This window comes from Corvus cornix, chromosome 7 (genome assembly GCF_000738735.6).
Source record: "Corvus cornix cornix isolate S_Up_H32 chromosome 7, ASM73873v5, whole genome shotgun sequence".
Lineage (NCBI taxonomy): Eukaryota > Metazoa > Chordata > Aves > Passeriformes > Corvidae > Corvus > Corvus cornix.
Genome location: NC_046337.1, coordinates 20,034,124 through 20,059,904, shown reverse-complemented (window position 1 = coordinate 20,059,904; position 25,781 = coordinate 20,034,124). Strand labels below are relative to the sequence as shown.

At 37.3% G+C, this 25,781-nt stretch overlaps 1 protein-coding gene across 22 annotated transcripts in view; it reads right to left on the bottom strand.

Annotated features, from left to right (window-relative positions):
- The window catches only part of MYO3B (myosin IIIB), a 248,769-nt gene that overhangs the window by 140,644 nt on the left and 82,344 nt on the right, over positions 1–25,781 (bottom strand). For 19 of the 22 annotated variants that reach the window (XR_002047282.3, XM_019290511.3, XM_039554756.1 and 16 more), the window contains 12 exons: positions 21,673–21,828; positions 9,314–9,410; positions 8,311–8,427; positions 7,358–7,462; positions 4,779–4,862; positions 3,890–4,092; positions 3,428–3,526; positions 2,715–2,829; positions 2,220–2,346; positions 1,866–2,076; positions 648–795; positions 258–411 (listed from right to left, as the gene is read on the bottom strand). Coding sequence is in view for 21 of the 22 variants with exons in the window: in XM_019290511.3 (XP_019146056.1) it covers positions 258–411; positions 648–795; positions 1,866–2,076; positions 2,220–2,346; positions 2,715–2,829; positions 3,428–3,526; positions 3,890–4,092; positions 4,779–4,862; positions 7,358–7,462; positions 8,311–8,427; positions 9,314–9,410; positions 21,673–21,828 (1,616 nt within the window). In the remaining variant the exon portion in view is untranslated. The remainder of the gene's footprint in view (positions 1–257; positions 412–647; positions 796–1,865; positions 2,077–2,219; positions 2,347–2,714; positions 2,830–3,427; positions 3,527–3,889; positions 4,093–4,778; positions 4,863–7,357; positions 7,463–8,310; positions 8,428–9,313; positions 9,411–21,672; positions 21,829–25,781) is intronic. The other 3 variants (XM_039554758.1, XM_039554757.1, XM_039554759.1) reach the window with 3 other exon arrangements.

The window sequence follows — 25,781 nt, the reverse complement described above, 5'->3', positions numbered from 1 at the left end:
ATTTCCTTGTAATCTTGGAAAAACAATAAGCCCTTGCCACCTGATACTTAAGACAACTTTTCCAATTTGAAAAGGATAGAAAACACGTAAGCAGAGAAAAATGATGAAGCACAATGAAAAATATACTTGAATGTCAAATGAAATGACACAAACTCAGGACAACTGTGCTAGGAAAACTTGAATAAAGATGACATTGCATCCTCTTACAATATATTTGTCATTTCCCAGACCTTTCCCAGAGTTTTGCTTGCACATACCAACTAAAGTTAGGTCTGTTGCCTGAGGAAATCGACTTTCTTCATCTAGCAGAGAGAGGAGACCCATGGGTTTCTGAAGGAACATATCTAAAAGTGGACGGTTGTCCTCATACTCCACTGTAGCAGCATCAATTCCCTCACTCTGATATTCCATCTACAAAAGTCACCAGCACAGTTTTAATATTGAACCAGTAAAAGCAACATCATCATTAGGGCATTTATGGTGCACACCAATGCTCTATAGGCCCCAACAAAATCATTTACAAAACTTCAACAGAAAGATGTAATTATCTCACATTTAAATCACATACCCATTTTATAGAGTACTCCTGAATATGATTATGGTGTAGGATGGTTAATTCAGCTAGACCTTAACAGAGCTGAATTTACCTGCTCCAGTGCAAAGATATGTTGATTGAAATAAAACTGGATCTGTTCATTAGCAATATTTATGCACAGCTGTTCAAAAGAATTTCTTGCGAAGTTCTCAAATCCAAATATGTCTAGTATCCCAACATTCATCCCACTTTCAGCATTGCTGCATGTGAAAATACAAACAAAATTCATTATGGGCAACACCAAGTTAAAATAAAAATAAACATGGTAACTAAGATTGCATAACTGATTCACTCTGCTACAAAAAAAAAGGAGGAAAAGTATGTCTGAACCTAAGACAACTTGTGCATTTGTTTAGCATTGTTAAGACTTTTGTTTTCCATTTGCTTACCAATTTTCACAAAGAAGGCAGGAAAACCATAGGTACAAAGTAACAGACACATAGTGCTAGTGAAACAAGGGGTTTCAGTAGGCAGATCCCAAATAAAATCTACTGTCTGCTCCTCCAGGCAGACAAAAGGTGTCAAGGTTTAATGGTATGTTTTTGCTACACTCATTCAGAAGGGTAATTACCAAGTCTGCAGCTGCTACAAGCTGGACTGTTAGAAGTCCATGGGCTAACTCAAGTACACTCATACCACAGTCACCACCAGAACTGCATGAAATGGATGAGAATATGTCTATATGACATAGCAAAGTAGCAAGTAGACATCTCAGATCAGAGGCATTTTCACAGCACCTGAGAGGTTCTCTTGTTTCTAAAATCTCTACAGCTTCTTCAAAAGATCAAACCAGCCAGATCAGTGCCTGGCAATGAAATCATAAGGATGCACAGTATAATGTTTCTGTAGTTATTAAAAAAAAAAAATCACATCTCAAGTAGCAGCACAATAATAATAATCTGAAGTCTGCATTTATTACTTCCTTACAAACGCAGGGGGACTGTTAACGACTGTGAATACATACTGAAGTTTTTCAGCGTCCTTCTGTATGATTTCATGTTCACTACATAGGAAGCATCTTTTAAAAAAAATTGTACAGCACTTCAACCACCCAATTTCCATTGACTTCAGTAGCTAAATTCTATTCAGCTCTTCGAAAATGATGGGGTTAATGTCCTGGAAACAGGATTCAGTATCACAGCATGAAAGCCATTTTGAAGCCTTAGCCAAAATAAACACAGCACTCTTTCTGCAAAATCACAATATACAAATGGATGAGCCCATCAGACATATGCACAGTAAGTACACGATTCAGTGATGTGTAACTTGCCATATATTTTTATCTGGCTGAAGCAGTGTATTAATACGATTTACAATCCAGCTGAAGAGCCGCCCATAAAGTGCTTTAGACATGGCATCTCGCACGTCCGCTGCTTTGTCCACGGTGTTTGTTCGGATAATAGTCTCCCCCCGTGTTACAACACAGTGGGAGGTTAGGGCCTCTTGAAGTTCTTCTGACCCAATGCTTAGTAATGCAGCAGCTAAAAGACAGTGGAAAAAGGCACACAACTGTGATTATGCAGTGGAAATCACCAGCATTGACCAACTGCTACCATGAGCTAGAGACTACCACAAATAGAGCCAAATTGCATTTACAGAACTGACAATGTTAAAGAGTATATACCATTATCTAAGGCTTCTGGGTCAGGAACCTCACTTTTATCTGTTTGGTGTTGTGAAGAAATAGCAGCAAACTCAATATTTCCAGTATTTAAGATTCCAGTCAGTATTCTGTACACTGAGTACACTTCCTGTAAAAGAAGACAAGAAGCACTTTGAAGGAATTCAGTTAGATACATCATATTTAGGCTATGAAAGAAAAACATGGGCATTGGAATTGCTATTAAAGCTTGTAGCTTTCTCTGAGACCAAGTTCTACAAGTTCAAGTAAGCTTCTATTTACACAAGAAATGGTGCAACAGAATTGCCTGAGTACTAACTGGGACCTCAGGCTGGTCTTGCCTTCTGAGTGTGTGGTTACGCTTTCACAGTTCAATTCTGTCATAACAAGAGATTTTGTGGCTTACAAAATTTTGTACATCCACAAAGCCAAAGGGTAGTACTTGGAGCTGGTTTTCATAAAGAAGGTCAATAATGGTTTAGCAACTGAATATCTTACCTCATCAGTAAATCCTATAATTCTAAAACAATGCTGAATCGCTTCAAATTGTCTTCCATAGGAATCTTTAGTAACAATATCATGCATTACTCTTCCAGTTTCATTATCAATATATCTAAATAGAGTGGGAGAAAGAAAGCATCACACTACCACATGTCAATACAAGCTCCAGTGACTTAAATGCAAATACCTCAGTAACTGGACGGAACATTTATCTCAATAACTTCCAATTATATAGTTTGATGCTAATTCATAAGAAGTTTTTGTTTCTGTTGCATTAACATCTGCTTATTCTTTGTTAATGTCTATTAATGTTACCAACATTTCATACACATCCCCTCACCCAGCAGAGATCAGATGCACCCAAAGCACAAACACCAATTAAAAACCTCCAAAGCATATTCTGGGTTCTTCCTGAACCTGAAATAGTATGGTAAGAAATCATAAGGTGGGTTGCCTGCATTTGGAAGTATGACAAAACATCAACATAATGAGCTTGGTTCTTCCTCTTACTCTTTTAATAGTTCACCTTTTCAAGCAAATACAAATAATATAATGCCTTAGTGTCCACCTTCTTCTCACCTTGGGAGGATTAAAATAGATCCTTAAGGGATGGAGAAGGATTAAGAGAGATTTTAAGGCATCATACTGAAAGCAAGTGCTGATCAATAGCTAATTTCAATGAGCAGTTAAAACAAGTGAGTGATAGTTACCTAGGAGGCTTTTTATCAGGAAGTCTATATTCAGAAAGTTTCTTCTGATGATAAAGGCCCGCATAAATATAATAAAATATATGGAAATTTTTTTCTCCCCTGGAAAAAAAAAAGTATCCTTTTAAAGCGCCTGTGTTTATTCTTGTGGCATCTTGTACAATGCATGTAAAAGTAGTTCTTATAATGAGCTCACTGAAGCAAGGTAGCAAATCTCCCACTTGTTTTAGTAGTGTAGGATCAACAGCTGTGCAACACAGAAAACCCAGTGAACACAACATTTCTCCAAAGAATGAAGTGACTCTGGCTTCTACTCCAAAAGAACCTGACTATTCTTGTTGTCATAGCACTGTACAAAGGATTATTTTTTTAACAAAAGACAGAAAAGTACCTAAACCAAAGAATTTTTGATAATTAATTCAAACACTATATAAATGCCATAGGACAGACAATTAATATACCTACACAGCCTGTTTTATGACCCTTGATTTTTCAAGTAGATATTCAGAAATCTTTGCCCCCATTACAGCTCCTGTAGGTGTAAACATCATTTCCAGATATTTTCCAAAGCGACTTGAGTTGTCATTGATGGCAGTGCAGGCATTTCCAAATGCTTCAACCAGAGGATTCACCTGAAGAATTTTCTCACGCAAAGCACGGTTATTGGCCTTGACAGTAGAGATACAAATCAGAAGGATAATTAAAAGAATATCATGCTTACCCACAATCCAGTTCTTGCTTCAGAAGCAAAGAATCCCCTTCTCATGCTTGTATGGAATTAGGTACTGTGCTAACCTTTATATTTATACACCAAGAGGTCCAACAAACTGATAAGAAAATCTCCCACAGGTAGAAAAATACAGATTCTTCTTTCTCTGCAATTGTTCCATCTCTGACTTGTTTTATAATTAGTTAAGAGTACCAAAACCACAGTAGACTAAAGATGTTTACTTCACGTTAACCTGACATGGTTAATTTTCCCATTATTTTGTGCTAATAGCATTACTCATTACATTTAAATGTGTAAGATCTTCTAAGATTAGAGCCACAGCAATATTTGTCATTCTTTATTGTATAAATAAACAATGTTATATGTGATAAACACTGTACATAACTACAGGTACTGAACACTGAGAATCTGGCACCTTCTCTTTAAAAAAACTATTGACTGGCTTGGTGTGAATCATACTCTTGCATCTTAATTCAATAATCTCACATGCATGATTACTAAGTCCCTAAATCAAGTGTGACAATTCACATGAACAGCTTTAAGTATTAAAGATTAAATAAAGTGAACATTGGGGTAGGGTTGGGAAGATTTCTTCATAATTTTACATAATTGGCTGGGAAATACCTTTCCCAAGAAGGTCAAATGTTGGACGATCAGATGGGCACTTTCTGTCTTTCCAGCACCACTTTCCCCACTGATGATAATGCACTAAACACACACACACAAAAGAAAAATTAAGTGCATAGCTCACCACATGGTCAATTTCTTCTATTACCACTCCTACCTGTTATTTCATGTTTAGTGCCAAAAGTACAGAATACTTTAGGAGTCAACTCCCTTCTGAAAGGAGAGATAAGCAAAGGCTCAGTGTAATAATTTATTCCCTAGATTACTAAAACGCATCTCGCAACGCCTGATCACAAGGTGCATGTCTGAAGCAGTGACTGAATTTCGAAGGCCTAGAACACATAAACAAGTGACTATGTCTGAGCTCACTGCATTGACTTCATGTGAATTAACATGAATCACAGGGTACAGCTCTTTTTAACACACTGACCAAGAGTTTGCTCTGAAAAATAATCTTAAATAATAGGTCCTTTGTAAAGTGGCTATTCTGTAGGTGATGCTGATATTCAAGCTAGAACAGCAAACTAGCACCTAAACATTTCAGAAAAATGTGCATCTGTTCACTGGATGATTCTGAGAGGACATATCCACCTCCTTCCTGCATGAGCAGTCCTTAACACATGGTATTTTATAGGCTTCAAAAGGCTTCCAGACTCAAGAGACTAGCTAGAATGGTCTAAATCACTTTCCTTCTCTCTGCTCTTATGCTTCATGGGCAAAATGGAAGTTGAAAGCCAGTTCTCACCGGAACACAGAAAAATGCAGATCATAGAAAGTTTGAATTCTAACAGCATTTATTATTTGCCCATTTTTTCCCATGTATTCTACAGACCATCAGTACAAATATTATTCTACTTAAGGTAAAGTATCAACTGACATATAATTAAAATGTTAACACTGAGCAGTTGCATAGGTTCACATGTTTTTATGCAAACATCTGAGAACTATTGGCATGATACCATGAATACACAAGATTCTTGGCTGGGAAAAGATACAAGGTTCTAAAATACTTGCTGCAATGGCACTTCATATGGAACTGAGACTTGTGAAAAGGTTTGAAAGATGCAGCAGTTATCTGGTGGTACCTTGTGGTGCCTGACAGCAGGTGCAGGGACCAACTTTACATAATGTGTGCAATATGACATTTGCAGCTCATTTATTTGCTTTCTGTCAGTTATTTTTGCTCCTGGAAATAGGTAGCACATCAATTACACTACCCAACTTAATTGCTTTTGTGTGACTAGGGAAGTCATGCACAACAGTTTACACAGTTAAGGCCCATAAGACCTTATAGAATTGGTCAGAACTTGACTATTGCTTCAGGAGAAATACTAGACTGAATTTTCAAGCTTCACAGGAAAAAAAACAGGAGAAAGCTCAATGGATAAAACAAACAGAATCAATACATTTTCAGTCTGGCTATAGTGCTTATCTGGTGCACCTTTATATGAAGAACCAACATAACACTGGCCAGGTAATGGAGATAAACAAGCTCCTGTAATACTTTGCAAACAGGAAACAGGAAAATGATTTAGAGCTGAATGAAGATTATTTTCTAAAGATGTACAAAACATATAAAGATGCACAAAGTTAGCCTGATGAGCCGATGTAATTACCAATCTTTTTCCTCAGATAACAAGTTCTCACATAAGTTACTCTACATGAGTACTTGTTTTCTTTAATGCCTCCATCAAAGAACATGTAAGTCATTAAAGAAGTATTAATCATCTCTCAGGCCAGTGTACTTCCACATAATCAGTAAAATTCCTGTTTTCTTCATCTTTAATGTTTCTTTTATGTGTCTCCTTTTCTTGGCATTTTCCGATTTCAGGCTTTTCATTATTTTATTTCATTTTTGTGACTTTAAGAAAACATTTTCTATGAATTATTGTGTGATGTGAAGAGTAAAATCATGAGGATTTTATAAATAAAAATAATTATCAGCCTTCAATATTCATGTACACACAGCACATCAAATTAGAAAGAGTATGAAGTTATAATCTTAAGAATGTGGTAAAATCTTCTACAGCATGGTATTTTATTCTCATTAAAATCACTGCAATATAATTGGATTTGTGTCCTTATTACATTTACAGTAGACCCATCTTTAATTTATTTTACTAAAAAATTCATTAATGGTTCCTATTTTTTGGACTTAGCATCTTTTTGCAATAGAAAAGTGGTTGAAACTGTGTTAACCTGCTATGGCATTGAGAACCTCCTATTTTACACAAATGTAAATTACTGAAATACCTAAGTCAAGACAGGCCTAGAAACAGTGTGCAGCAATACTTTGCTGCTGGAGTCAACTGCCAGGACTTCATGGGTGTCCAGGAAACTATATTGATTAGGTACCTCCATCATCTTATTTGACCTTTCAGTCTCTTTTACATCACTGTATCCTCTTCAGAACTCCCAGATCTGACCAGATTTCTACTCTCGTTTTGCTGATATACGAATAAAAGGCTTAAAGAAAAAATTTACCAAAATACAACATAACAGAACATTGTTCTGCCCTGTAGCACAGTGGCAGTCAGATTAATATAAAACCTTAACCAAAATGAACAGATTCTTACCTGATCTTTGCTGAATGTAACCATGCTTTGGTAGGCAGCATCTGCAGAGGCAAATATGTGGGGGGGATTTGATGAACGCTTCACACCATGGTAAAGCTTGGAGAACTAAATTTAAAGAAATATACACAGTAGTCAAAATACGCAACTTAGCTACATAAATCAGAACTGAAAAGAGGACAGTGACTATTATCTGCCTGTTCAACAGAAGGTAGTTGCCTGTTATACCACAGAACTTCCACTGAATCACCTGGAAGAGGAGTGGTAATTCTCGGCACTGCCCAATTTCCAGAATACAAATTACAACACCTAGAACGTACTCTGATGTTTCCTGCACAAGACAATGAAGAGGATTCTACCACAGGGAGGAGAATTTCAAACACAAGCCTTCAATCAAGGAAATAACCAGTTTATACAAAAGAAACTTACAGTGACTCTGAAATCTGGCCTCCTATCTGATTTAGGCATCCATGGAGACTAATTTATTTCTATCTCCACCTCTCTTCATATTTGTAGGGAACTAAACTGCCTTTATGTTTACAGAATTTGATTAATTTGTTTCTTTTTAGCCAGAGCTGATGGCACAGGACATGTAATAATCCATAGTCAGAGCAATTCTTCAGCAAGCAAAAACCTCAGCATGAGGAGGTTCATATAACCATCTTCTGGCTCCCAGAAAGAAGACCTAAATGCTAGACAAGAGTCACAGCTGTACCTGGGGTAATCTCTATCCCTCCTGTGGAATTTGTGCCTCCAAGAAGTGAATGAAATTAAATGAAACTGAATTTAACAAACAAAACAAAACAAAAGAAATATTTAGCCACACCGTTCTGGAAGAAGAAAAAGCTGAAGTTCAGTCTGTGCTCCTAACTTCCAGCATCACTTAAGTATTTTAGCTAGTGGTGTTAATACAAGATGTAAAGCAAGTACCATCCTCAGCTTGGAATCTCTCTTACCTGGGGAGAATAAATGCTGAGATTCTGGAAGGGGTTCAAGGCTATTAAAATGTCTCCAACATAAGTATAAATCTGTAAGTCAGCATAACGTTTTTGCAGCTGATGGATAATTGTATCCTGAGAAGATGACAAAAAGTTTGATAGTTATACAGTATTTTCCCATTTAGAAAGATTTTTGTAAATATACTGAGAACACTGTTTAAGAAATACTTATTGTAATTGTTACTAATTATTTTTTAAATGCCAAACCCACAAAATCAAATATTTTCAAAATTCTTGCCAATGTCATAAAACTAAGTTAAACAGCAATTCCTAATTGCAAATTAGAATATTTTCTTATATCAGCCTGAGAAGCAAATCTTCTGAAGAGAAAATGGTGGTACATGTTATTGCTGCACTTCATAGTACATGTCCATTTAGTTTTTTTTATTTGGCCATGAAACAAGGATAATAATTTTTCAAGGATTAAATTTTAAGTAGTGGTAAAAGACTGTTTAAACAGGACACTAGCACAATTGATTACAATGTCTTTTCCTTGCTGGCATGTAATTTAAGGATTATCAACACAAAAATGTAGAGATACTCTGCAAATAGGGGATATTGTGAAATATGAAATTGATAGTTTTACCACTTTTTATCCAGAAGCTGCAGGTAATATATTATTCTATATAAATAAATTATTTTAGAAAAAAAAAATCACTTAAATCCAGATCTTTATGACTAAACTTCACATTTTAGGAAACTCACAAAAATAATTTAAACTAGCATCACTCATAATTAAGTTTTTCCACATAATAGGGTTCACTGCTACTACTTTTATGCCACTACATAGATTAACGAAGTGAGGGCAGCAAATCAGTCATGTGAGAATTCCTTTGCCTTGATGAGACAAAAGATTGCAAGAAGGAACTATTTTTGTTCTTCTAAGAGAGGCCTAAAAAGCAGAAATAGGCAAGAATGTGAGGTACAATTGTCAGAAACTGCTACTCAGACAGTACAGTACCTCATCGAGAACTTCTAGGTTTACCAGATCATCATCTAGAGAGTACTTGTCAGCTCTGTCCACATGGTAAGGTCCTCTAGTATGTATCTGTTCATGCCTGGAAGTTGTTAGTAGAGCACCAGTGTTATAAAAGTGTATTAGAGACAGCAAACATTAAGATGCAAGGGGGAGTCACGGGTGAATGTTTTTGTCATGCAGAAACTCAGACATGCTCTCTGAAATGTGTAATTTTGCTTGCAATGTCCTTTTATAAAAGCAATAGATCAGCTTGCTGTCCAGTGTACTACCTGTTTTCTCTTTCACAATATATAACCCCATCTATTTATCAATGTTCAGCAAGGATTTAGTTATTCCTCACTCACACTCAGGAAACAATAAAAAAATTCTTCCTCTTTTCCCTTCCCTCCTTGCTTTAAGTTAATAAACTACCACTCAGTTTAATTAAATGTTATCCCCACGTGCCCAGCCATAGTACTGTCATCTAAAGAAGTTATAAGAAGCAGTAAGTAGTATAAAATCCTATTGTTACCTTGATGTATGCCAAAGTGCCTCCTCAGATGACCCTAGACGTGGCCCAAAACAACATTTTTGAACCACAGCTGCCATCAGACTTTAAATTGTATGGATGTTCAGTCAGCTTGTCTCCAGAGATTTAACCCACACAATAAGCAGCAGAGACAAACTGTCACATAACCCCTTTATAATCAGATTATACTGAAGGAATCTTTGAAAATGTGGTGTATATGTTTTTAAACAACACATCATGTTGAAACGGGAGCAAATTAAGAGGCTGTAACATGTCTTCCACAGAGGGTGTGAAATATGAATGCTGTAAGTGCAACTAGGCTTTTCTTTACAACAAACATAATCAAAGCATAGTAGAAGGACACCCACCGAGATACAGTCTGCATCCTGCTGAGTAACACTTAGCATTGATCCTCAATGACAGTCCTTGACAGATTGTTTTTGCATTGGTTGCCATGTAGAAAGTAAGAATCACATGATCAAGCATCCCAAAACATGGCTAAACATTATCTCAAGCACTAACAGAACAGTAACCTGGCAGGAAACACTTGTTTATATATAATGTTCAAGGTTAATATGAAGATTTAGTGGGTCTTTTTTCTTTAATCATATCTTCATATGCTCTTGGAATCCTTTTTCAAAAATTAGCAATGAGGCATTTGCATTTTCCCCCGTTATGTACACTTCTACATTTCAAGCTGATCAGCTTTTATTCAGTAAAGAGAATTTTTTCATATCCAAGAGATATTACATCACCAGAAGAATTATTGCATGGAAAGCCTCTAACAAAGAGGAAGGAGTGCTAGCCACGAGTACAGCTTCCCTGATAATTGTGAATCACATTTAAAGATCATATTTTTCTTATGTCTATTTTTATTCATTTTCCTCATTTCCTTTTGGCTACTCAGTGAGCTCTAGAAAACTATTCTGTAATGGTTTATTTGAATTATAACTAAATAAAACTGTGCAAACTGTTTTGTCAGCTAGGAAATAAAACAGTGGGAAGACAGCAGGTTTTGCTGACAGTCCCACTACTTTCCCACAGATGGTGGTTTGCTTGATGTTGTACATATGAAGCAATGAAAGGAGGACATACGAACACAAATACAAAGCTATGAAAGAAAAATTGTTATAGTGGGTATTATTTCCCGTGGGCAGCACAGTGATCATTTGAATTTGTTCAAAATTCCATTCAATTAAATCTTCCATTTCCTGGTCTTCAATTAGGTATTGGGTTGTGGGTTCTTTTAGGCTTTTTTTTTTGAGTCACTGTATGCAAAAACATTACACTTTGCTGACAAGCCAGATCCTCAAAGGAGTAAGAATGCACGATGTACTACTAGGGTTTTTAAGTGTTGTTTCCCTTTCAAACCAGAATTCAACCTCTATTTTATCTTATTACTGCACAGAAAAATGCTGTTGTAAATAATGTAAATCATTTCGAGATGGGAGCACCCCTCGGTCTACAAATGAAGGAAATATTTTAACAGTTGTTTTACTCCATGAAGATGTAAATAGCAAAGCAACAGCTCAACATTACAGCTAACATAACTCATCTGTGAAGCTTTTTCTTCCTGGAGCAAAACATCATAGCCACAATACTGAATTGCAACAAACTGCAAGCAGGGACGCATCTACCAGAGGTGCAAGGAGGAGGGGGAAGAGGGCACATTCAAACCTAAGCATGTCTAATTGCAGAATGGCTTTGTAAACTAATCTGTTATCTGATTGTGTATTAAACTCCTGCTGTTTGTTCACCTTAAGTGATAAACCAATCAATTTTTTTTTATTGGAAAGAGTTCCTCTCAAACCAATGTAAATAAATAGGGAAACTGGTCTTAGTTAATGGAAGTAAAACATATATACCTTTGTGCACATATTTTCTGGCACTTAACTCAATTTCCTAAGTACATGATTAAGAAGAGGATATTAGGAGCATAACATCACATTAGCTTCAAATCTCCTGCTGGCCTCATCAGTTTTCTACTGACCCCTATGTCCTCCAGTGCATTGACAGAGTGGGAAGGAAAAATACAGGCAGTAACCTTTAATTATTTCCACAATTTTACATCAGAAATACAATCTGCTTTTAAAACACATTTTTAAAATTCTTAAAAAGCAGAAGGAAACATTCTTAATTGGGGAAATAACTGTCAGTACATATTTTGCATAAAAAGTAGAATTATCAGTCATTTTTTCAATTACCCTTCCTTTCAGGCAACGTATAAAAAGTACAAACTCTAAGCAAAAGGAAAATCAAAGATGTTATTTCCTCCTGAAGCAATCCCTGCAAGATGTAGTCTCTTCACAAAACAAAAGAACTGCCGTAAAGGGTGCAAAGGGCGTCACTCAAGGTACCTAACTTTGTTATAGAACCACAGGATGGTTTGGGTTAGAAGAGACCTGAAGAGCACCATTAGATTGATTCCAGAAATCTAGTGATGACCACTGTCTATTGAAAAAGGCCCTATGCTCCAAAGCACCCACCCATTACCATTTTATCATGCAGGAATAGCTGGAAGGGACAGTTTTCTTGGATTTTGGAGGGGGCGCAAAAGGCAAGAAGCATTTCTCCCTTGGGAGAACCATTTCATGAAAAGTCAGGAAGCATTCATTTGTTCTACTTTTGGTAGAGATAGTCTGAAAGAAGGTAACCAGTTACAGTAATAGAAATGCACTGTAAATAGCTATACACTCATATATCCTGCTATCAAGGGATGGGGAAAGAAAAGCTAGATGGACCACACAGACTTCTAGATCAAAAAGTCATTTTGCTGGCAGGTCCAACCTGAGCAATAAAGCAACACAGACCAAGAATTTTTGCCTTCATTGGGAAGCCTCTTTAATCTCTCTCCCCTCCACCCCTAGCATCCTTAGGGCCTTTCAAGAGGCCTTTACTGTGGCCTCCTGGTGCAGTTAAGCATTTATGTTTACTGTTTATTTGTTTATTTCTAGGATTTACAAAGGTACAATGGTTTCTGTATCTGGTCTTCTTTACATTATTGCCAATTTAAAAATTAATTCCTGAGATTTACAAGAAAAATACTCAACACAATGAGAAAGAAAAAAGGAGAGAGTGTGATACTGCCACGCAGAGATACACAGCCTATTTCCCATGCATTGCAAAGACTTAATTTTGCTCGTTTACATCAAGTTTCAGCCTTAAGTAATTTGTTGAAGCAAGGTCATAACAGAGGCACTGACACAGCCTTAATTACAATATAAATGCTACAGCTATAGTTTACAACCTCCAGTAAAAACACATACATCATACTCAGAACAGGATCACTTTCAGGGGCCACAGCAGCTTTGAGATTTAAAAATATATATTAAAAAGGGGAAAAAAGAATTTTAAACTCATTTGCCTAATATTCATATAGAAGAAGACTGGAAGAATTGCATTAAATTACATTGTGTATAGCATCAGAGAAATATTTCTGGTTCTGTTTCTGTTACTATCTCTGAGTCCAAAGCAAATGACTGGCTGGATGCAATCAAGTTCCTTGTGGTTAATTGCTTTCAAATCTAAATGTGAGCTGGCAGAGAAGCTTGATATCTGGTAGTAAGAATTACTTCCTTGGATGGACTGCTGCTGTAATCCAGCTGGTTCATAAGAAGGGGGAAGCTGCCAAGACACTGTAGCGTCATTCTAATACCTGACAAGGTAGACTGAACATACCTGCCCTTCTCAAACTATTAAATGCTCCTTTCTTTTTTTTTTCCCCTTTTCTATTTTTTCCCCAGGCTTCTTCAAGTTTGATTCTTCCTGATGTACTGATTTGCATTTTATCCTTCAAGATGCAAGGTTTCACAAGTGTCTGTTCCCCATTACAGAAACAAACTTCTCAATGGTGACCAGCAGTAGCACACTGACCCAGCATCACCCAAAACTGCAAGCACCAAACTCTTTATTGTCTACCTTAAACTTGTTTAAAACCATATTCATGCAAATGCTGAAGTTTCTTCATTCTTTTAAAAACTGAAACTAGAGATTAGCAGATCTTTTCTGATTCCTATGAAGAACCATATTTACATACAGGAACACAAGATACCTAGTTTGTAGGCAAACATCCAAGAGAAGTATGAGCCATGTCTGGAGTTGGCCTCTTCAAACATGCTATAATTGGGAAGCTGCCACTTTGAACCACATAACCCAAACCACTCAATGCTTGATCAACATTAACTTTCAAACATAACATCACTATATAACTTTTACATCAGGAGTTATTAGATTATTGAGGAAATACAGAAGACCATGGTTTTTCTCAACTTCACCTCCAGTGACATTTGATGGACAGGGCTACCAAAATAAATGTAGATGACAACTGGTGATTATTCAATATTTTTGTTACTTTAAAATTAATATAGATTTATCTACTGCATTTCATATAGGTGCTCCACATTATCTCGTCCAAAAGAACAGCCAAATGCCACACAGAAACCCACAGTATCTAAACTTTTGAAAGACAGCTTCAAAGAATATTACCAAGAGCAAAATTTTTAGAACGCATTCTGTGAAGACTCTTCTTCCCTGTCTGCAGTTCTAAGCTTTTAATCAGGTATTCTCCTCCTTGATGTTCTGCTTCTCCACCACAGTGAAAAGGCAGTTAATAGATCTGTTACTACATTTGAATTTCCCCATCTCACGTTCTGTAATGACATTTCTTTTTTAGATTTTCTCCCACATGCTATTCTGGATAGAGCAATCTGTTATTTTAAGACTGAGCATAAGTAGATAATGTCTTAATTGTTGTACATTTAAATGGGAAAAGAAAAAAACTGAACATTTTAATTTTGTTCCTTTTTGCTGATGGTCAGTACTTTTCAAGGCCTTCAGTTAAAGATTTAAAATTCTACAGTTTTCCATTTGTTCTACTCACAAGCCATGAAACATTTTTTGTTTTGTTTTGTTTTAATGGAATAAAATGGAGAGGTTACTTTTTTTGAGAAAGTCTTCCTAAAGGATGCAAGATTTTATCATCATATTTTATGCAAGGAAGGGCTGGGACAATTGACAGAATACTGGGGTACCACATGACTTTCCCTTTTAAATGTCTCCATGACAAGCTCTGTTGTATTTTTAAACATTATTTACGGAACTTGGTATAATTCCTAGCTTAAAAGGCTTTGAAAGTTTTTACATCTGTTTTTCAACTTTTTCAACACTGAACCAGCTGCCAGCTTTGCCAGCTTGAGATAAAGTCCTGACAAGCGCAAAAAACCTGGGATAATATTTGATGTTTATAAACAAACACCAGAGAATATACCCACTTTTCACAGTGCATTTTGCCAGTGTAGACAGCATGAAGTCATTTAAAATTTAGCAATATTAGGAAACAGACTAAATCTCTTCTAACTTTCTCCTTAAGCAGGCTGGCAATTGGCCTGTATGTTGGAATCACTTGTACTATGAACCAAAAAAGCAACCGACCACATGAATAAGTTCAAGACATCAAAAAGCACATTTGGAAAGTGAGCAGCTCTCTCACATCCTCTCTTAATGGATTATCAAACACACTTAAACATTATTTAACAAAAATATAATCTCCACAAACAAAGCAAATGTTTACTGCTAAGGAGAATTTATAATATCCATAATTTGTAACATATCTTTGCCTAGAGCCTTCCCAGAGCCTTCTCCAGACTCTTGGGCAGGAAGAATGAAAATAGAAATGGCTGGAGCTCCAGGCATCATACATGTTTCTCTTCATTAAAAGGTTTACAGTGACCACAGGTACAGTAGAGCTTTATAGAACAAGATTAAGTTCTTTCCTCAGACAAACGGCTACCTCTTTTTCATAGGTGTAATATATTAAGTAAAGCTGTTAATAGCCATTTCTTAAGTGAAAGGAACAGAGAAATATTGAGGGCAAGTGATAGAACACAGATTACACAGCAAATTAGAGCGAGAATGAGGAACAGAACATAAACCTCTACTATGTTTTTGCATTATAATTCGGGGGGTGCCTAAACATTCTTGGTATTATACTGACAAGCAATCATATGAATCTTTATCTTGAAGAACCTGTCCCTGAAATACAGCAAGTTTATGGTAAGCTTGTGTACCCTTTTTTACTTAGAAAATACAGTATTTATCACACTCAGACACACTGAGTCTATCAAGACTCAGTTATTACTATTGTAAAAAAAATGTTTTTATAGTTCTGCTTTTCATTCCTGACCAATGTTTGCTTGTTCTGTTGTCCACACCTTGCTGTAACTTAGATTCCTTCTTTTTTCCTCCATTGTCCAATTTTATGCTACATGAGGTATGATTCTTTATGAATGAATGACATTTCTTGTTCTCACAATTTTACTATGTGTAAGGACACCATTTGAACAACCATCGTACAGTATTTGTGTGAATACAGAAATGGGAAAGTAAAAAAAAAAAGGAAAAATAGGAAAAAACTATGAGTGAGAGCCTGTGAAAGCATCCTCTCTGATTTTAAGGAATGCTTCCTGCCTAGAGGCAGCTATATATTGATAGAAATAAGACTGCTGTGACTCCCAAGATGATCTAGAAATTAGTATCCATGTGTTAGAAAGGAATTCTGTATTTGACTTTAGAAGAGATGGGGAAGAATAATTCAGCATGGCTGGAATGAAAACACGTGAAGCAACGTTCTGATGTACTTGTGGGGTATGCCCAGCCCCCGCCCTGGAGGGACGTCTGCTGAGATAAGGAGAGTGCCTAAACCTCCCACCAGAACTCCCCTGGAAAGGGAATTACTCTCTAGTTAAGGCGAGAAGAAGACAAACCCAGAATCCTCTGGGAGACCCTATGCAGATCCTTTGTAGCCCATTGGCCTTTACCCTCTGACACCCACCCCCTGTGTATCCCTGTAAGAGCCAGCCCCCTGCCCCTGTGAGGGCAGAGAGCAGCTCGTCCCTGGCCTCCCCTTTGCCGAGCTAATAAAGCTGCCTCATGTGGAACAGCTACATGAGCCTCTCGTCTCTCTCCCTGGTCTGGCCTGGAGGCTGCCCTGCAGAGCTGAGCTGGAATCACGAGCTGACAATCACTAAAGAGCTGACAGCTTCTGCACGGGCCCTCCTAGCCAGCAGCTGAGGGAAGACACCGGGCCTCGGGAAGACAGTCTCTTTTTGGGACCATCTCTCCGGACCGGTCACAGCTTCGTTGGTCAGAGCTACTGACCCCTCACCAGCTGTCATATGTACTAACCTCTATTTTTCAAGGACTGAAGAACTTTTATAAAAATAGAACTAGTGGAATACTTAACACTGAATAAATTTCTTAGAATTAAACTTCATACAATTGTTATTATGTCAAAGCTGTTAATGAAAGTGTATTGATGCTAATTAGCCATTATGCTTTGGTATTGTTAGAAAACACACACAGTTAACTGACAGCTTATAAAAGGGATATTGATAACAAAGATAATAGCCAGAGCTCATCCTTACACAGCTGTGACATTGGACTTTCTCACCAAGTTTTTCCCCACAAGAGTATAAGACATAAGCAATGTAGGAGTGGAGTGCTAATGCTGAAATGGCAAAACACAAGAATTTCAATCTAAAAGATGCCAACAGATGAAGAATCTTTTTCCTCTTTACAAGTGTGGAAATTCTGGCTGGGTTTTCAGAAAACACCTATTTGCATAAGGATAGAAGATATCTGCATCTCACCAATTGCCGCTGTTATCCCCAGAGAACGGTGAAAATCACGACATAAAACCAGGTCAGATGATATGGCCGAAGCAAGAGCTCCGCTCCATTTAATGAAAAACTCATCTTATATAATGCGTTTCGCAATAAAGAAATTCCATGATTGGCCCTTGGCTAGCCACCCACCACAGTAAGCGGCTGAGTGGTATAACCACCCACTTCAAAATATTATTCTCACAATTCCATTGTTCTCACAACAGCTTGCAGGTGTAGAAATGGTTTCCATTCTCTCAAACTGCTGTCCATCCAGTTTGCATGAGAATGAAAGCTTTCACAGAGAAGCTGTGAGAAGCTGGATTTCTCTGTTTCTCAGCTAAAGCATGAGAAAGGAAAAACTTCACAAATGCTTCAGCAGCTGGAAAATTCCTCTGCTCCTGTCTTTTAGCATCCACAACCAATGAAAATAATTTAGGGAAACTGGTAGAAAAGTTTCAAAGAGTACCTTTTTCATAAAAGAAGCAGGATGAATTGTTAATGTCATTTTAAACGTGGTCTTTTACTAGCATAAACATTTTATTTTTATTATTAATTTTTAACCTAAAGGAAATCAGAGAATATAAAATTCTCTAGTAAGTTGCTTCATGGAAAACTAACAACAATGATGTTTCAGTCAGTGGCTCCAGAGGCCAACCCAAATAATCCTGCCAAAAGGGGCCAGCTTGTTTCTTTCTACAACTCTCCTGCTTATTCCTGGTCATGTGAAGCATTCCCTCCTTCACTTCAGCTATATCACCTGAGGCACCTCTCTGCAATCACTAACAGAGTAGAAAATTATCTGTGTGTTTCTATTGGCTTAGTTTTTTTCTCTCACTGTAGAAGTCCAACCTCAGGAGGCTTCTGACAATCACTGAAGCTGAAATTAAAATGACATCAAGAGTTTGCTCCTGGGAATTGAGGGAAAATGAGAGAAAGAAGCCAGTTCTCTCCTTTTCACTAGCAGTGCACTGCTAGGTAAGCTCTCCATGTCTCTCTTTCACATGCTCTAAGTCATTACTACTGACTTTCAAGTCTGCAGGCTTGTTCTCAAGCATAGTAACCTGAAGTGATGCACCAAAATAGGCAAAACTGGCATGGCTCCATCGGAAAGAGAATCCTATTAAAAACCCCACAGGTGCTGAGTCAGTGCAGAGTCAAAAGACACAAATCCAAAGCACCACCCTGGAAGACTTTCATATGAAGACAAAACTTAGATACCTCCCGATCAGTTGTCATCACCAGTGACTCCCTGGGCTACCTCAAAGAAGAAGTGCTGTTAACCCAAGCATACTGAGATTTTCTAGTTTCTGGAAATTTTCAGCCTGTGGTCTGAGAACATTTTCTCTTACTTATCTTTTAAATGATTGATCTGTAGTGTTGCTCTACTCCTAAATTTGGGTGTCTGTTTTTCTTTATTTCTGAACACCAGGAAATTAATGTACATTTAATTGTACCTGTCATGAGCGCATCAATAAACAGAAAAAGCATGCGCTATATTCAATGTTGTAATAGAAAGGTTTTGCTTAACATGGGTTTGAATTGGCCTTATTTACTTTGATGTGGTCACTATACACTCAGATGACTTCATTACAAATGAATCATTACAGATGATCATTACAAATGAATGTCCGTAAATTTTCTACTGTTGCGGTGGCTAAGTCCACTTTACACCCCCCAAGTTGCCCTAAAAGTGGTCTCTCCTTACAACACTGTGCTAGAAGATTCTCCCTTTGTCTAGATTCTGCTGGCCACTGGTCCTCTCCCCCCTCCCATCCCTTTTCCCATTGGCCCCTGTTACATCATTCAACCTTGTCTCTGCCCCCTAGCCCTCAGACTACTGGTTTTGGATACTCTGCCCGCCTCTGGGAGTTTTCAGGATAAAACCAGCGCGGGCTTTTGGTTCTGGGTTCCTCTTGCCTCTGTTCCCTTCGGGGTGCTGCCATTAAACACCTCGGAATTGCACGCAGAGAACCCCTCTCGCCTCTGTCTCTGGTTCATGCACGGCCTGTGGGTGTGAGCGGCTGTTCGCGACCACCTGTGAGGGTGAGGTTGTGTGCACACGTGGGTGCTGCCAGAGCACCGCCTGAGCATCTCCACGAGGGACCCAGTAGGAATAAACATGGCATTGATCCACCGAAGCCCTCCACAATATTCTACAGTATCATCTGGTCATATGTTCTTCTGCATGTCAAATTTTGTATTGAAAATTATGTTGTAGATGCATTACAGAGGTTTTAAAGGCTTTTAACTGGTAACAATTTTCCTAGAGGGTACAATAGCCCTATTACAGAGCCAAGTCTTTTACTATTATGAGGCGATGTCAATCCTCTGGGGAAAATTACAATTAGATGTACTTGGTGGTTGGTTCTTCTGTAATAATCTTATGTTCCTATTCCAGTATTAACTGTCTGGCCCACAGACTTAGTATTTTGCAGGGATATGCTCTTGCTATCTCATTGAACTTTGTACCAATTTGATCAAGTTCAAAATCTTTAGAATATCATTCTGAACAATATGTTGTAGATTTCAGTGGTAAACAATAACTAGATTTCTGTCCTCACTAAGCATGCTCTCAACCCTGATCACAGTGGGCTGGTGCTTCACAGAACAAGCAAGGATACCACAGTATAATGCTAAAACAATCAGAAAGATTTTTGTTTGAAAATAAAATATTTAAGCTGGGTTAGGTGGTGATGGGACAGACAAGGAGTTAAACTCCCTCAGATGAGCACTGATTCATACTAGGGTGCTGGGAAGCAAAATCCTTCCTACATTCTAGTCATGTGTAAGGTGCAGAAGCTTGTCTGTTGCAGCACACCCAGTTAATACATCAAAAGGCTTGAGAAAAGAAATGCTGTCTTGGTCTTGGTTCTTCGTCATTCCACAATATGGAGCTCAATCCCAGAAGAATGTATTGGAATACCATGACAAATCCATTCCAGAGCTCCTCTTAGCACAAGGATCATTCCACTCTGTCTATATGTGCAATCAGGTCAACAGCTGGAAAAATTCTTATACCTCTTGGACCAGCCATGCAATAGTTGCAGGCAATGTGATCTGTGAGGTGCTATATGGGGAAGGAATCTTAGGAAACTAGAAAAAGCAGAAACTTCTATTGTAATGCTGGCATAACTCCCTCGCCCACAGTGAGCATTTCCAGGTATGTTTCCCCAGAAAACAAAGAAAACAACAAGAACAAACACACACACCTCACAAAAACAAACAAACAAAAACCCACCACCCACAGAAGTCAACTTCACCTTGAAACTGTACTTAACAGCCATTCCTTTATTTTAACTTATACATTTTTGTTTGGGCCTTTAGCATTTAAGCCACAGAGTTTTATGGCATGTAAGTATATACATGTTTATGACTTATGAATCATAACATCTAATTTACTTAATCAACATTAGTAAGTAGTTATTTATAATAATGGGCCAGAGCTTATCTAACTCTAGAATTTCATATTACAGAATGATTGCTGAGCTTGGGACAGTGTGTTCATTTGCATTTAATTCTCTTTTGAAATAGTGAAATTCTGCCACCCTCTGGACAACAACTAAACTAAGACATATTTACAAGCAGCCTCAAAAGATGCCACTTCTGCTGATAAACGTGCATTGCTTTTTAAGCACATTTATAATTAATTACTGGGCTGAATGAAAAAAATAGAAGTTGTTATTAAACTACAGACAAAACAACTACTTCCAGTACTTATCAAACAGCAAACTTCAAAATTTTCTGTTCTTAACTTTTTCTAGTAGACACTTGAATGCTCACAGTTGTATTTTTAAAGATCTGTTACCAAAGCATGATATAATTTTTCATGCCAACGTGTATTTCCACAAATCAGAACATTCTGGAATTATCAACATCTTTCCGACCAAGCCAAATGAGAACAAGTATAGAACAGAGTTCAGTGGGAGAAAAAAAGGCAAAGAAGGTTGCATTACAGCAGATCAAAATAGCTTTAAAAATTATTAAAAGGAAAACACGTCTCTTACATTCACATGGCAAGCAGCACTTATTGCTAAAAATACTGCCAAACAACACATTGATATGATCATTCAAAACAGTAAAAGCCTCATGCGAAATTTCAATTTGTGCTTCCAGTGTAAGTGTGGGGAAGGAGGGCTGTAGCATATATGTTGCTACTGTAGCTGGTACAGTACCTTGTTTTGGCTACGGAGCCTAGCTGCTGTTGTTCTTGGATGAGCTCAGCCAGCTGTTTTTGCAGAGACATATCTTTACCATGTACTTGTTTAATAAACGGATGTTCCAAAAGATGGGTGACTGAAGGACGCTTTTCAAAATCTTTGATTAGACACCTGTGACAGACAAGTAGGGGTCTCAGACAATGATCTTATTTCGTTACAGCATGAACTGAGTCAGCTTACTGTGTGGCTGTTACTCTGGTTTTTTTTCCACTTATTTGAGTTCCTCATTATGTAACAAGACTCTTCCACACTGCAATAAATCTGGCATAAAATACTTAGCTAAGTGAATGCACTCCACAAGTATACAAGTATAAAGGCTACAAATTTGAGCTTCTTTAATCTCTCTTTTAACTGTAACTAGATAAAAGGAAAAAATGACATTGTATCCTGTAAGAGCTGTACAGTTAATACACATAAAAATTAAGATGAATAGACAATACTTCATTCACTTTAGTTTTCTACCTACTCTCTGATGAGAGTTTGACTATGAACTATAGGACATAGCCTATTAAAACCACTACTGAAACCTGTGGTACAACACTAATCAGAATGACTTCATATAGAGCTTTGTTTTTAAAATGAATGTTACGGGTAGATATTCTATATCGCCATGATGACTGTCAGCATAAGAATTATAAAAAAAACTGCCAACCTGTATAATTCAGTCTGGAAGAGAAAGGAATGAGTCAGAATTAAATGCTAGCCAGGGTACCAAAGTTCTTTCTGTGATAGAAACAGGTGAACTAGTAATGAGTAAAGAAATACGTCCTATTAAATCAGCGTAAAATAAAGTACCATGCTAATTTATATAATCAAGATTTAAATTTGGAGAAGCCATCACTCAAGTTGAATTATTTTCTGCATAATAAAGCTGAAATAATACCGTTCAAACAGAAGAATGGTCCAACAGGATAACACTGCTTTCAAGTATCCTCTAATTAATAATATTAAAACATTCTGTTCATCTTGCTCAAATAATAATGATATTGAAATTATTTGAGAATGTGAAAAAGAAGTGCTGCAATTCAGTATATACCTCCCTTCTAGTATTTATAATTTTAGCAAATTATAGCTCAAGATGAATTTATTTGATGAGATGCATTCATATTACATACTTCACAATTTCATTTCATATTTGCTGAATAATTACCTAAAGTACTTCCCTTGTAGGGCCAAATATCACAAATAAAGACTATCATTTTAGCCAAAAGTTCAATGAAACTTTAATTATATTTTATATTCTAGTAATAAAAGTAACAATGTACAAAATTTAAACTACATTACGAAAAATCATACACATTAATTGATTTAAAATACTACCAAACACATTAGCAAGTTATTAAAGTTTAGCCTCACCTCAAAGACTTTACTGAAGACTAAAGTCTGGTCTTAAAATGATCCTGAAATATCTTTGAACATAACTTTAATAGTTTAGGTTCCCAAAAACCATTTTGCAAACCTCTTCTGTACATCTAGTCCAGAAAAGAAAGTCTGTAAAATGTGTTACCAGTTTTGGAACTATTCTGGTGGATTTTTGCTACAGGCTAGAACTGTAGTCTCCTGATAGAAACACTAAAGCAACACAACCTGCTTTATCTCCATCCCTCTGAGTGCAAGGCTATAAATACCAGTCCTTCCCCTCCATGAAAAGATCCATCATTAGCCTTGAACAGGTTCTGACAACCCCCCCTACCCCTTTTCTTTTTTGTAATCTGCAAATTTTAAAAGCCAATACACCCACACAGACAATATGGTCCATGCCAATCCTTTTTAAATTCATGTTTCCTGAGAAAAAGGAAAAAAGCATTTGAAAAGAAAGACAACATTAATCAGGAAGACAGAGGAAAACAGAACAAAACAACAAATGCTACGCGTTACACAAATTCACAGATTGATGGCAAGTATCTGAAGTGGAGATTTCAGTCTGAAAAGCCCATGCACTCAGGATTTTTACCATTCTATCAATAATTCCAAATTTACAGTATTTGTTTTATTGTTAATATATAAATGTTCTTATTAAATTTGACTTCATCTGAAGTTTTTCAGTACTATAACTGAATCCAAGTGAATCTATGTCATAGGGTCATGAATAGTTTGTGTTGGAAGGGACCTTTCAAGGTCATCTAGTCCAAACCCCCTGCAATGCACAGGGACATCAACTATATCATGTTGCTCAGACCCCTGTTCAACTTGACCTTGAGTGTTTCCAGGGATGGGGCATCTACCAACCTGTGTCAGTGTTTCACCTCAACGTAAAAAATGTCCTCCTGACATCTAGTCTGAATCTACTCTATTTTAGTTTAAAAGCATTATCTCTTGTCCTATCACAAAAGGCACTTGCTTTTCAGATAATAACACTAGAGTTTAAATGGATTCTCTTCAAAAAATTACACAGTTCCAGAGAGGATATCTTGTGTTTATCAAAGTGGGAAGAACATACAAACCTTTGACCTGGTAGCATGCAGTTATTAATATGAATTCTCTGAGCTCTGAACAATGCACCCACAGAGACACTCAACAGACAGGATACAGAAGTTGCGTGAGAGTTTTTCTGTATAGATAGCCCCTAGGCGAAACATCCAAATGTCCAGGATACTGCACTCATAGTGGAAGCCCAACAAGAAGAGACATTTCGGAGAAAAAATTTCTTAGCTTCTCTATTGCACACCTGAAATTGGAGTTTTTTAGGTCTGGCAGATGTTTTAATGAGCACAGGTAAGTTCTGTGAAGGATGTGATCTTGGAGATCTTTAGGATTATCTTTGCTTCTGTTGCATAATCCTGCCAATCCCCCACTGACTATTTACTTTGTGTGCATGCTTCACCTTTGCAACAATTGATGTTTTTCTACTGTCTCATATAAATGCAGCCTTCATTCTCTGGTAGTAGGATATTGCTGCAGTCTGTGTTCATGTAGGATATTGCTTGAAACACAACCAAAACTTTGCTAAATCTCAGGATGACTAAGTTAATGAGACAAGGCACATCAACATGATTCTGTGATCAAACTCTGTTCCAAGCTGAGACAGAGCACACCTCCTATTGTGCCAAATTTGTGCCTGCATCAGAAGAACAGAGTCCTTTCAGACGGTTAATGAGATGACACAACAAAGCAGAGAGCAAGTAACTAACAGCTGTGCAAGGGTGAGGGAGAGCTGCTTAAATTCATGTCTGTAACTTTCTATGTCAGTACTTCAGGGAAGAGACTGACTGGAATGAACATTTCCACTGGAGTTGGTTTAATTCATCAAGTCAAATGGCAAGTTCCTGGCACTTTAAAAACACAGCATCAGACAGACCAGGCAGGCCACAGGGAACTCAAGTGTGTATGGCACACACTTCTTTAAATAGCAGAAGTTTTGACACAGTCACTTCTAGAAACTACTCCTTACAAGGCTTCAAATGCAGTAAACAGCTTGCAGCTTAGTCACTGTAAGTATTGTGGGCTCACTGTGTACTCAAATACTCTGTGCCAATTTGATGTCTCACCAGGCTTGCTGTGATGGAATGTCATGGTAAGCTGTCATGTGACACTGAAAACACAGCCCTTATGTTTCTCAGTGCATATTCCTTTGTCTTTATTCCTCTCTATGTAGGAAAGACCTATTAATACTCTGCTTCTACACACTGTCAGTTCAACTGTGTTGCTTTTAGTGCAGCATGAATGCCTGCTGCTGCTGCTGTTCTTGATCAACATCATCTGTAAAATAACAATTCTTGGGCCACCATCTAAGTGCTAATGAAAAATGATGCATCAGACTGCCAGTGTCACTGCAGGTGTTCAATAAGGTGTCATCGTCATCCTCCTGGAAGCAGTATTGACACTCTAATGCTCTTCAAAAAAATAAAATTAATATAGAATATCAGCTCTTGAAATGCTAAATCCTGCACAAAGGTGAGAACTATCACAAAGTTTTCTACTGACCTGCACTCTGATGGAATTAGAATGTGTGGAAATGTTAATTATATGGGTGTCTGAGTTCATCGTTGCCAGTAAATTCAGTGAGGAGATGTATCTAACATATAGGCCAGAAAAAAAGAAATCAAGAAGTAATTAACAAAAAT